At 36.1% G+C, this 13719-nt stretch overlaps 1 protein-coding gene across 2 annotated transcripts in view; it reads right to left on the bottom strand.

Annotated features, from left to right (window-relative positions):
• vgll4b (vestigial-like family member 4b) overlaps positions 1-13719 on the bottom strand; it is a 38080-nt gene that overhangs the window by 11645 nt on the left and 12716 nt on the right. Inside the window, exons 1-2 of one of the 2 annotated variants that reach the window (XM_055027548.1) lie at positions 9706-10197; positions 3348-3561 (exon numbers count right to left, since the gene is read on the bottom strand). In XM_055027548.1, the coding sequence (XP_054883523.1) occupies positions 3348-3561; positions 9706-9787 (296 nt within the window). In that variant the 5' untranslated portion in view covers positions 9788-10197. Of the gene's footprint in view, positions 1-3347; positions 3562-9705; positions 10198-13719 lie in introns of those variants that run through there. The other variant, XM_055027549.1, reaches the window with a different exon arrangement.

Below are 13719 nucleotides of genomic sequence, written 5' to 3'. Positions count from 1 at the left end.
AACAATACCTGGCTGTGTTACTGGCACTAAAGTGGAAGGAAAAATGAGACGGCTGAAGACTTCTATACTGGTGGCTCTGAAACTCCAGAGTGGTGCAGAGGCAAACAGGCTGCAGCAAGCTTCCAGTCTGCAGGCTCCAGTGGGCAGGATAAGGCTTCTTTTGTTCTAGACTCCTCCTACTCCTCAGAGAAAATGAGAAAGTATTCCCTGCTGTCTGACCTCACCCCACACAGATGCACACACAAATAGGAACACGCACATGCATGTATGGGCAACAGAATGCTATACATGTGAATAACTTCTAAAGCAGATGCAGTCTCAGTACAGACAAAGAGTCTGCCACTAAAACTGTCAATGCCCAAAAAGGGTTTGTTTGAATTCAATTTAAGATTTTAATATACTTTACTTCATGAAAAGGTGGAACCGTAAAGATAAGGCCGAGATTGCTTGAACAAATACATCAGAGCTAGACTTTGGATTTCAAAGTTAAATAACTTTGTTTTTCTAGTTTATTATTCAGTTACAGTAAAAGTTTGGAAAAGTTCAAAATTTCCTTTATCTCCTCACAAGTCCCTCTTACTAGGCATCTTCTTAAATCTGAAGATTTTCCCCCATCTATTTCTGAACACTGCTGGCCAGCTGGCTAAAACAAAACTACTATAATTGGTCATTGCCAATAACAAAAACAAATGAAGCTGTTAGAAAAATACACATAGTCAAGAAAAACACCAACAGCCATGGCTAGGAAACTGAAGTAGTACCATCCATGACTCCATCAAAGAAACCACTGGCTAGCTGCTGACAACACATCTGCATGCTGGCCATCACAGCAGATAACCTTACTAATTCATATACTTGTTATAAATCTGCTGGTATTGGGAATGAAATGGCAAAAATTATATCTATTCCTCAAAATAAACCTCTGATAACCACTACTAACTCTAGCAAGGGCTTACTCTTTATTGTTGCTTAATTCTTTAAACAGAAATAAATGGTATTATTGTTACATAAAATTTAATTTTATGTAATTTTAGCAGAATTAGGAATGACTGGCAATTATGTTTTAAATTTAAAATAAACATGGTATAGTGTCTTGTTTAATATTTTCTTGTGAATACTGAGAGTAATATTTTGCTCTCGGTTATTATACAGTTGGATTCTCGTGCCAGTAGGTCTACTAAATTTAACTAACTGCATAAATAAAACATCTTATTACATCTGCTTTAAATACATTTCTGGGGCATAAAACCAGTGTCAACATTGAAAATATGTTTGACTTAACATACAGAAGAAAACTAAAAACTAATTTGCACAAACATCCATTTATCAGCATACGTAGAAAATTTACAAGCGATTTCACACATTCAGCAACGTTCAGCTCAGCTGCCCCCTCTGCATATCAGAACTGTGTGCATGCATGCACGTGTGCTTGTGGTATTCATGCTGCAGTGTTTTCTAAGAAAAGTATTTTTGCAAACTATTTTTAGTGTGAATTAGTGAACCCATCATTCTCCACTCCAGTGTAAACACTGCCTTCAAGTCAGAGGCTAACTCTGGCGGCTGGTTTCAACAAGTCAGTCAGCAGTTGACTTTACCAGGGAATGTATATCCTTAGAGAAACTTCAGAGTAAATGACTAAGGCTGAGTGAAAGGAAACAAGGTCTCCAGGGTAAAAATATATCTCCATAACAATTAAAGCTCTATATTTACTGCCAGGATGAAGCAAGGCTACTGGAAATTTTAACTTGCTGGAGCTTAACCAATACCCTTAGTAATCAACTCACTTCAAGATCAAATGACAAACTGGAATTATCGATGCCATGATAGCACAGCAATCTTGAAAAGCCCTAAATGTCATTTCTACAACAGTTTCATCTTTTAAAAATTATACTCTAAGCTAAGAAATGGCTACAAGAGAAAGTGACTGTGGCAAAATGAAAGCAGATAGAACAATAAATCCTTTGGTACTTTGACTCACACTGCCAGAATCAAGTTCAACTTGTTCAACTCGTGATGCACAAGTAGGCGCAAGTGGTAATAAATACATGAAAATTTAACCGCAGAGTGCATATAAAGTGACAAACCAGATAACAATGCACAGTGAGGAGGATAGATAAGAATTCTTAACAATAAGCAAGATAACAGCACAGATCAAGACAACAACTTGATTTTTATATAAGCCCTTCCAGGAATCAGGTCCAGTAACCTCTTCTCTTTAGTTCTCATTTCAAACCAAAGCATCAACGTCTACATCAAACAAACAAACATAAAACAAACAACCTTTACAAAGATTCACTGATTGAAAAGACTTACAGAACTATAGTCCTCTGGATAACCTGCTGTTTGAGACTAAAGTGATCATGTGTTGTGCCAAAACAAACATAAAAATATTTGGAGGAGGCAGAACAATGCTCTTTACAATCTACTGGAATTTACACAAGTTCAAACAATAACTACACCTCTCTTTGTATGTTCTTACTATTTTTGGCTAACTTTGCTTCATGTCTTTGCTCTGTAATTTTCATATTAATCCATCATCTCGAAATCAGATTCAAGCTCTTTTTCTCTGCTCTGATCAGTAATCAGTAGGTTGAATACTGAAAAATGTTCTTTTTATTTTTCTTTTGGCATTGAAGGTAAAGAAACTTCAATGCCCTGAGTTTTTGGTTTATGAACATATCAATCAACAGCATATACTTTTTGTAGTTTAATTTTAAAAAACACATAAAGAGGAATGATTTTGTAAATCCTTCATTTTCTGACGGCTTCAAAACTATCAACTATAATATAATCTACATTAGATTTGCTTTATGTTTAGAGCGTGCAGATTATTAGCAATATCCAATAATCAGTGTGTCTTTACACATTTAATTTGTGTAAATCATGACTAGGAAACAAGTGTGCACAGCTCTTTCTAAAACCTACTGGTCTGTTTGTAATAAATAGTAATGGCTAGTCTCCATGAATGACTCAGTACTGATGCCCACCAAGTCTGAAGTGGGAATGTGGAAATATTACATGAGTTATCTTCCTGTTATGCACTCAAATGTTTCACAGCCTTCAGATTGAGATCCAGCTGTAAGAGGCGTCTTACTCTGTAGAACCACCTAAACCTGGGACAGAATCCTGGAGTCCAAACTGGGACTTCTGAGAAAACGGCCCTGTGCTACAGCTCATTCAGCCAACAGAAACACTTAGCAAGCACAGGCAAAACGCAATCTGCTAAATATCAGGCGACTCCACTAACTAACTCCAATAACTATAGAGTCTGTGAAAAAGAGGACAGATAAAGACATTCAAAATCTTATACGAGGGTATCATATGAGCATATCTTAGTATGTACTCACAGCTGTGCAACAAACAGGCGACTCATCTTAGCTACGTGCTCATTGTCATCCATGTCACTGTCCCCCTGCTCCCCACTGAGCTTCCTCTTGGTGGGGCTGATGGGAGGAGGGCCAGTCCTGTGGCTAGAGATTGAAGAAGAGGAGGATGACGAGGAGGAAGACGAGGATAGCGACAAGGACTGGAATCTGGGGTCCCCTCTTAATGCTGCTTCACCTGCAAAAGTAAGAATGGCAAATATGTACATATGAATTAGAAACAAAACTTCACAACTGACTGTGACTTTTGCTATTTCAAATAGCACAAAAGTTATACTTCCAACCTTATAATCAGCAGTTATTCTAAGTGATATAAATCATGTCTAAATGCTAACTATATTGCTTCTTCAAACAGGTCAACTGCAAATGAAGCTTGAAGACAGAGTTTTTCTGTTCAACTTGTTTAAGCTGAAATTTTGGATGTTGTTAACTTCTTCAGTTTGCTGAGCGAGGCATAAACCCCTGGCATCAGCAGCGTATCTGGTCAGCAATGTTGTGGGGGAAATAGCTGTGGAGAGACTTCATATACACGTGTGTGGTGTGAACTATTTCTCTATCCGCAGCCTTGTCCTGGTACAGAGGGCCTACAGAGTTGTCAGCGAGTGGGAGGTCAAGCAAGAAGGGATAAGGAAAACTACTACTGGCTCAGTCTCAGCAAGGGGACTTTCCATTGCTTCGTTCAGCCTCACGCATCTCACTGAATTCACCCCAAACAAAACAAAGTCTGCACTAACGCTCCCTTTCTGACAGGTTGCAGCTTATGCTGAAACTTCTCACTTGCACCACTCTATTTCAATTTAAGCCATGCTCTATCAAAAAAACAGTACTAAAATGATGTGCTGATCAGATTCCATGAACAGGCTTTTATTTGTGAATTGTAGAAACACATTTAAACTTAAATTAATGGAGAGTGGCAGCTTTGTAATGGTTAAGCGATTTGAAATAAATTGCTGTAAATATTTATGCTTATTCTGCACAGCTTTTGGCAAAAAGAGGTCATAAAATCTGATGGAAATTTGGCTCAACTTATCTGAGAATCACTGGATCAGTCAAGGCAACAGAGCACATACACTAACAAGATCAAGGTCATAAAACATCCAATAAAATGTCTTGCACAACTCCATGTATATTTAGTTTTTGCATGGCCTCAGAAACATAGCAGCAGCTCCTCCCCCGTCTTTGGCATGTTCCTGCTTGCAATTCTGTGACCATGGCAACAAGGGTGACATCATTGTTTTTTGGCAGGGCAGAGGGATAGCAATAAAGGAGGAAGAGTGTGACACTGCACTGCCCAATCAGCATCCAGTAGATAAAGACGCTTATTGTTGAGCATGGTTTCACACAGAGAAAAGTGGCGAGTGTTTCCCCCCCCCCCCAAAAAAAAACACATTTTAGGGAGTTAAAAAAAAATGCTGCTGACTGAACTCTCATTCTTAAAAAAAAAATGTGCTTCTCTTCATTTGGTCGAAAGCAACACAATTCAATAAATTAAAATAAGCACAAATTTATAAACGTGCCAATTTAACCTATATTTTCATCATTCCATTAAATAACTGATAATATTGAATCTTGATATAATTATGAATAATGTATTATTAATGTCTGATAAAACCATTTTAAACCATTTATTTAATTAACTGTTGAAATCATTCATTGTAACTTTAATCCAAGATCTGGTTAAAAAAAAATTTTCACAACTTTTTTTGCTTACAATTATTTTATATTTCCAGTGCCTGGTGTTCACCATAAACCTATTTAAAATGTCAGTATGGTTCGTTGAAGTAGACGCCAATGTCTGATTAGTCAAACTACTGACTAATCGCTGTCTATCACAGTCTTAATGACAAACCTCTAACTTTGATGAGTAGACAGTAGTACATGTCAGATATGTTGAGTATGTCCCAGTTTGTGACAGAATAATCCACAAAAGAAGTGTTTCGTCAATGGTCGACATTTCAAACCACCAGACTATGAAGTAGCTATATAAACACAAAATTACGCGAGGATGTTTAAATAATCCAAATGTTAATCAAATATTGTGACATTCAATAAAGTATTTACATAGAAAAACACTGAAATAACTATCCATAATATTTCTTTAATGTACTTTAGTTACCACGAGACTTACTTGTATACGGAATTGAGAAACCTTTGGCTCTTGTGTATCTGTGGTTTGCTTTATACAAATTCAGTTTATGGTCATAGTAGAAAAAACATTCCAAATTGAAACTTGCAAAATAAATCAACTTGCACTGGGAATATGAATCACTTCAACTTCCATGCCCATTTTTTCATCCCAGAATTTCAACAGTGAAAATGTTCAGTATATTTTCTTTGCTAATGAAAGCAGGCAGAAGAATATTAAGAAACAGGCAGAGGGACACAATGACATTAGAACAATGCTACAAAGGAGCAAAACAGTTCAATTGTGCAATTTTTAGCAATTTAGCTTTGAATCAAAGGACAGATGGGAACAAGAAAATAATACCTTCTACCATTACAGAATGAAAAGAATAAAACACTCCCCAGGAGCATACACTTTACATCTGGGATAAAATGCTCTGCGTAACTGCCAGTTTTTCATTGTGGTTTGTTTTTATTAAAATTACCATATATTTTTTCCCATTGAAACAGTAGAAATCAGTAGAACGAAGACAGCACTCTGAAGTTAAACTCCACTCCATTTCCCCCTGCCTGGTCTCCCAGTTCATTAGGTCTACATGATCAAAGCTTTTTTCTCTTGATAGAACTTCAAACGGCTCGGAATCAGGATGAGATTGGATTACAAACTGAGGTGAACCTCTCCCTCCCTTCGTCTGTCTCCTTCCATTCTTCACTCTCAGCTTACTGTCATCCTTCCTGGATTCTTAAAGTTTTAGTCTTCTGTTTTTTTTTTCATTTTGCTTAAACAGCAAAATAGTTATTTTTGACAAAGTTTCTTTGTAACTAAATCTTTGGGTTGCTTTATTTTCTAACTACTTAGATATTTTACAATTTCCTCAATAAAAACTGCATATAATGTTCTCAGGTCTGTAAGCTGAACTTTTAAATCCAATATTATCTGTATTTCAAAAAGTTGACAAAAGTGCTTTAGGGTACAATTTAAGCAACTATTCTGTTTTCAGCTTAATAGTCTAATCACTAGTTCTGTATTGCATTCCTCTTGTCACTGTTTGTGCTATAAGAGCCATAAAAACTGAATCTAAAAAAATTTGTGCCTACATTTTTTAGGGTAATCATTCAATTCAAACACTGGCATCCAATCAGGGAGCCATGAAAAATTTCATTTGTGAAATTAAATGGAAGTAATAGGTTTATATTTTGGCACAAATATGAAATTAAAGATGTACTAGTCCAGAGATTAAAATGTCTTGACTAGTACTTTTTTTCTTGTCTCTGGTTGTGATAGGCAGGACAATTACAGAAAAAGAAAACCCTAATAAATAAATCAAAACAAATAACACTCTCTGTTTTCTGCCTTCCAACACACGAATCAACAGAATGTGGTGTTTACTTCCATTTTAAAAAAATAATAAAAAAATAAAAGGGTGATTTGGCATATCGTTCACTGGTACTGTGAACTGGGATAATCGTGATAATCTTCATTTCATGTCAGATTCAAAAACCACCATCCAAGAAAACTTGCAGTATTATGTTTCAGACTTGAGAGGAAGAGAATCAGAATTGGTGGAAACTGGAATGGCCAGGTCTGGTCTTGAAGAAAGACAGAAACTAGTACTTGCTGGAAATAACACAAGAAAAGAGAATGATAAGATACTTCCAAGTGACTCTTTTCATGAACTGGCAGTGCATCATATGACAGTGTCACTGCATGTAAACATAAGGCTGTCGCCAAGGATAAAGATGGGTTAAATATATCACTTTGTACAAGACTTGAAAGATTTGTGCAAAGTAGCCTCTCTTTTAAAAAAAAAAAAAATAAATAAATTCATCCAAACTCAAAACTGAAATTAATTAGACTCACAAGATTACTTGTCTTCTCTTAAATTAACAAGTCTTGAAGCCTTGACTCAAGACTTGTTGAGTCTTTTTAAATACCTTGATTAAAAGCTGAAAGTAAAATTTACAGTAATCAGTGGAGCATAAACATCAAACTGAGATTAAATGTTTGGATAATTGGATGAAGCTCTACAACTTATAGTAAATGTAGTTCCAGAAGGTAATTAAACACAAAACTACTGACACATTCAAACAAATAGAAATGATGCATTATGGTCTGAATAGGATAGATCAACAAACTTAAAAAAACAATCACAATAAATGTATAACAGACTCAACTTGAGCATTCAAATTCTTCTCAAAGTCATTGGCTCGACGTGTTAAATAAACACTATAATGCTTGAGATTGCAAAGAAGCGTCGACAATGACAACAAAGGCTTTTCAATATATCTATAAAGAAAAAGCACCAGTGTGAGCATGCATGTGTGTTTGCCAGAAAATGTGTTTGAGTAGGTGTGCTCATGCATACAATAACAAGTCAGGACACCCACAGCATCACACAGTTCTTCCAAATCTTTAAGTCTTTGAACTTAAAGAAACTGAAAGAAAAGCCCTTTACCACCAAGTTTTTTAACCAGTTCTCTTATCTATTATCTTATCAGCAGGCACATGACAGAGACAGATTTTGGTTTAGTTCAACAAAATCAACAACACCACAATAAAAAACTCAATTAACTGGATTCAAGTTGAAGTAAATGCTTTCAGAAACACATAAGCAAACGAAGCTTTATAAACATTAGTCTCAACTAACAGCAATCATTGACCAGTGCCAGGTCTATCTGCAACGTCTTTAAAGCAAGCTTTTGAGAAGCAGTCTAAATGTTCTGTCTTGTGTCCAAACCACAAACTATTATGTCAAAATAGAAGAGTTCATCTCCCAAGGTGCTGAACAACTCAGGGACAAGTCAGGTAAGAACTTGCATGATCAACCCATAGCAGTCGTCTTATGACTGAAATGGTCTACCACAGGCAATATAGGCAAATGCCCAGGGCACCCCCGTCAATGGATGACAAAAATAAAGTATGATGCAAGTTTAGGATAACCAATCATGTGGAATTTAATAAAATGCTCCTGAGATGTTGATTAGTTATCAATCAAAATATAAAAATACACCAGCATGATCAGTGAATGTGTAGTCAGGGTTGGCCTATCATCTGTAACCTCTTTTTCCTTGTTGAAGCATACCTCCAGCTTTCCTGGAGCAATGCTGAGCCACATTTAATGATTTAAATGTTCTGGATACTGGTCATTTTTCTCTTTCATCATGTCGTAATGGTGTGGTGAGTCATTTTGGACCACATTTTTTTTTTTTGTAAAAACAACTGATAAGTTGAACTTTGTAATTTATTAAAACTTGCCATAGGGAACTCTAAATTATGGCAAACAATGTCTATAAGCAGGAGGTCACTCAAATTATTCCTTGTAAACGTGATCTACTTTTTCCTAACACTTAAAATAGAGTGCCTCATAAAGTATGTTGTTTGCTAATGTGTTCACCAATTGAAAAAGTACTAGTGTGAGGTATCCCACAGATGTTTACTGTTGTCATATATACTTGAAAACACTATCAGAGTATTAATTACCAGAGTTAGAAGTGAAAAATGTGTATGCAAGTCATTTTTACTGTAATTACTTTGTGAATTTGGTTTATCAAAATAAAGTTCACCTGGAATAAAGAAGTGGTTATTTTGGTCATTGGTAATCATAAATAATATGGTATTTTTCTGTTGAAATGGCTTGACATGTTTTGTGCCTTCAAGTAAAACAGTTTCTGAGCATAAGTGGTTAGTTGAAGGGCACGCGCGTTTTGCCCAGGGCCACAAAATATGTTAATCCAGCTCTGGATATGACGGGAATTAAAACTGTTGAAGGTTCCTGCTTTTCACCTACATGACAAACATACCTACTGTAAAACAATAATAAATCACCAAAGGCAATAAACAACGTTATTCCAGCCACTCTGGGTTTCATTAACCAACCACAATTAAAATAATTAATAATAAATCAGACAGCACATAAAAAAGTCACTTTTGCTCTCAAAGAACGCATAAAACAACGTACTTACCCGTTAGCTACCGTTGCTAAAATACACATAAAGAACAACCTCCGTTTCCCACAGGGTTTTAAACATTTACAAAACATATTATTGTGTCATAGTTAATAATTCACCAGCAAAGAACCGATCGGAAAACTTCGACCAACTCCGTGGGTAACGCAACCCCACGCTTTAACAGCATCAGCAGTTCGTATGAAGTTTTTAAAAGCGGCTCTGAGAAATGCCCACAGATAGCCGTGTTTACCTTCGTAGCAGAGGATACCGATGTTGTTGTTCATTTTGTCCAGGTACTGGTAGTTCAACAGGTCCATCTTCGTTAGATGCATTTATCGAGCTTTCATTTAAAACAACAACAACAACAAAAGACCAGCTTTTTCTCCTTCTTTCGAGCGACGGTCAAAAAGCTAAAGGCCCAGCCTCCAACTTTACTTCTCTTAAAAACCGTTAACAAAACAAAAAAGTGGCTTCGGTGTTGTTTAAATCGGTTCGCGGTGTTTTTCGACTAAATATGAGCTGATGTACTGCGACAATAAAGCGCGTAAAAAAAATAAGCGAAAAAGTAGCGTCAGTTGTCCTCACAGCCAGCTGTAAGTCGACTGCACTGACACGCAGGCTATGCTTGGTATGACTCCTATGCTGTAGCAGTGGTTTCCAGTGCTGCTGAGAGAAGCGCACTGGGCATGCTCGCAAAATCCCTGGAGCGCCTCAAATATCAGAGATGTTTAATGCGGAAGATCAGCCCCTTAAAAAAAAAAAAAAAAAAAAAAAAAGACTTACTCTCAGGGCAAGGCAAGGAGACAGAACCTCACAGGGTTACAGCCACAAAACATTTGAGCTATAGTGAAAAGAATTTCCTAAAAGCTAAGCTGCATGTTCTACCAATGAATATTAAGCATGCCCAAGATAGCTGAAGTACAACAAGCAACACTTCCAGAGACATAGAAAGGTTATAACAGAGCAATGAAAGGTGATATAGCACTACTGGTTATTATGTGAGGTCATGAAATAGGAGACATGGAAGTTGTGAAAGACATAAGTGATAAACTTCCCTGCAACGGCAAAAAGATATGATATATCTTATTTTAAAAATCTTTAACGCTTTCAACTACAGTTTTTAAATTGTAGCATGTATATCAATAGATGGAGGCTCTACACCTATGTATTGCATTCAATGCGATTTGAGGGGCTTTTATATATTATCCTCTTTAGAAGGTGAAAAAAAACAAAGCAAAAAGAAAAAAAAGAACATTTCAGTCTTAGAAATGCATTGAATGCTTTTCATAGATTCTATAACATGCTTGTAAACGGAAAATGCGGTTTAAATATAAGGAATAATACTTTGTTTTATTGATTTTGAAAGATCCTAGAACTAATATCAGGGCACTTTTACACTGACCCTCTTCTGCCCCCTGGTGTCTGAAAAGGATTTTCAAGAAGAGCGGAAAATAAGAGAAAATGCTTTTTAAAAAAGTTGTAGTGCAAGTTCTTTGAATCATTACAGCATGTGGAAAAGGTGAAGGACAACATTTTCATATTTAACTGGAGAGTCACTGAGTTGGAACTGGTTTAGCCCCAAATGAGTTTACACACAAACATGCATTTCTCATGACATTTATACACAGACTGGGGGGGAAATAAAAGATGTTATATTAATGAATAAGTAAAAATGTTCCTCCTAAAAAGTTTTTAAAAACCTACCACCTTCCTACTTACTCGTACACATGAACACAAAGACATCTCCCCATCTCCCTCGTGGCATGACCCTCTCTAATGGTTGCTCAAAGCTCAGATCCTTGTCTAATTGGGTGTCCTTTGTTTCCAGTTTCACACACAAAAAGAGCCAACTTCAGGCTGAGTCTATTTAATTCTAGTACTTCTTCTACAGCTGGCGTCCTGTGGGTTAGTAGGGCACCTGCAAAGTACGAGGACTGCAGCTGAACTCTGTAGTCAGCGAGTAAACTTGGATTTGATTGTGTAGCAGTAAAAAAAAAAAAAAAGAAAGAGAAGAAAAGAAAAGAAAAAAAGGCGGTTTGGGGAAGTCTGTCGATAAAAGAATAAAAATAAAAGCTAAGTCGCATGTTTTCTGTAAACTTTGGGCTGTTTTTCAAGAAGAATGCAAATACCTTCTTGAAAAACAGCCGACACACTCATAAGTAGCTCCTGATGCCCTGATATTACTAAATTAAGAACTATATTTAACTATTTTAATTCAAGGATTGCTTGTATAAAATAAGGTATAAGTGAAAATCTTAGCCCTTAAATTCTTCTTGTTAGCTTCACGTTAAAGCAATTTCTGAAGAGGTTTTTGTAGTATTTTAATGTCAACCCATTAGAGAATTATGAAGAAAAATTATCTGTGTCCATCAGTCAATCAGGTATCATGTCAAGAAAGTCTGGGATCCGTCTCATAATCAGATCAGGATCAGGGTCAAGTCTGCTTGAATAAAAAGTGAATAAGTAAAAAATGTACACGTTACATTAACCATAAATAATAAACAACCTATAAATTTAGCAATGCCTTTATATATATATATATATGTCTTGTGCAGATATAAAACTGAAAACCTTTTCGAGGAAAGTTTGACATACAGTGGAAAACTTAAAAAATGTTATGCCATTTGTCTAAAAAAAACTCAGAGTTGAGACTGTCTTTTCCATTTCAGAAAGACCATATTTCTCACAAAGTAAGTAAAACATACTGATAATTGAAAATGTTAACTCTTTATACTGTTTCACCTACCACCTTCCTACTTACTCGTACACATGAACACAAAGACATCTCCCCTTTTTGTTTTCTTTTTTTTTTTTTTTTTTGCCAATGCTACACATGCACCAGAACTATTTAATTGTGACAAAAGAAGCCTTTGGAAAATATGAAAGCGAATCTTTCAGATACCAGCTGATTACTACACAAAATGCCACCCCCATGCTTATGTTCCTGCAGGAACCTGATTCACTTCACAATAAACATCTGTCCTCCATTCATCTCAAAAAGACTGTCATGGAATTTGCTTATGAAGCAAGAAATTTCTGTAATACAATGCCTTTGTTCTGGCCTAGTAGGTTGTAAGATGAATGAAGTCCACAAAGAAGATTAACAGTCACACAGCCAGCTGGTGAAATTCCATTTCTTGCTTCCAAAGAAACAAGGTGTTAAAGCACAACTTCACTTTATCCTATTGTTAAAGCTATGTATGGTTGACATTTTTTGCTCAGTTTTCCATTGGCTGAATCAGAGATGTCAGAAGCTTGCTGCCATGATGTCAGATCAAGTAGACATTCCTGCCCGTTAGCCAGACTAAATCTGACATACCCTTACTTAAGACGGGGGTTAGGTTTTTTTACAAGGTGAAATATTCTTACTGACTAACTACAGTCAGTAAGAATAGTTTCTTACATGGGACTGTTGTTTTTTTTTTGTTTGTTTCCTTTCATTATTTATTGGACTACTAAGGATGAAGCACAGTTTCCGTACAGCCTTTGAACAGGTCTAAGCTTCTTCTGGAATGTGTGTCTGGATCATAACAGCACAAGCATCCCTGTGCATCATTAACATGCTGAAATTGTGATAAAAAACATTGACAGACTTAAAAACAGAGATAAAACCCAAGGTCATGTGACTTGCACTCCAGTCACAAGTTAATCTTTTTAAGATTTGTGATTCTAATTTTAACTTAGATCAGCATTATCATTTTCTACCCAGTTTGCATGAACTAACCGAAAACGCTGGATCTAGCATCTAACACCTTATCAAGAGAAACATTACAAAGAAATTATGAGGAACAAAATGAGATAAACTGCAAAACGCTCAACATGTGGATTGATAAACCATGAAAAGAAAGGCCGAAATGCCCAGCTTCCTACAGTATTTGATTTTTCAAATTATCTTTAATATTCATAAAAGTGTGAGCCTATGAAACAACTCAGGACGCAAACTAGCAAAGATCAAAGGTCACACACTATTACCAAACAACAAGTGTGTTGCGATACTGCTACACCAGCCTTGTTTACATGGTGACATAATGAATCGAAGTTAAAAATCTGTCGTCTCAACTTTTTGCATTCGGACTGTTATCTGTGTCTCTTCCACAATTAACGTGGCTGTGAAAAGTTAAATATTACATCCATTTGCTGTAAACAAAGAACAGTAGAAGTTCTTATTTAGCAGTTTTATTTCACTGATTCTAACTGGATTCTTGCTGCTATTTATCTAAATGTTGTGCTTAATTTGGATATTGGACTTTAAAGAAATCCCATC

This window comes from Poeciliopsis prolifica, unplaced genomic scaffold (genome assembly GCF_027474105.1).
Source record: "Poeciliopsis prolifica strain line A6 unplaced genomic scaffold, Auburn_PproV2 SCAFFOLD003, whole genome shotgun sequence".
NCBI lineage: Eukaryota > Metazoa > Chordata > Actinopteri > Cyprinodontiformes > Poeciliidae > Poeciliopsis > Poeciliopsis prolifica.
This window is presented reverse-complemented; position numbering and strand designations above follow the sequence as displayed.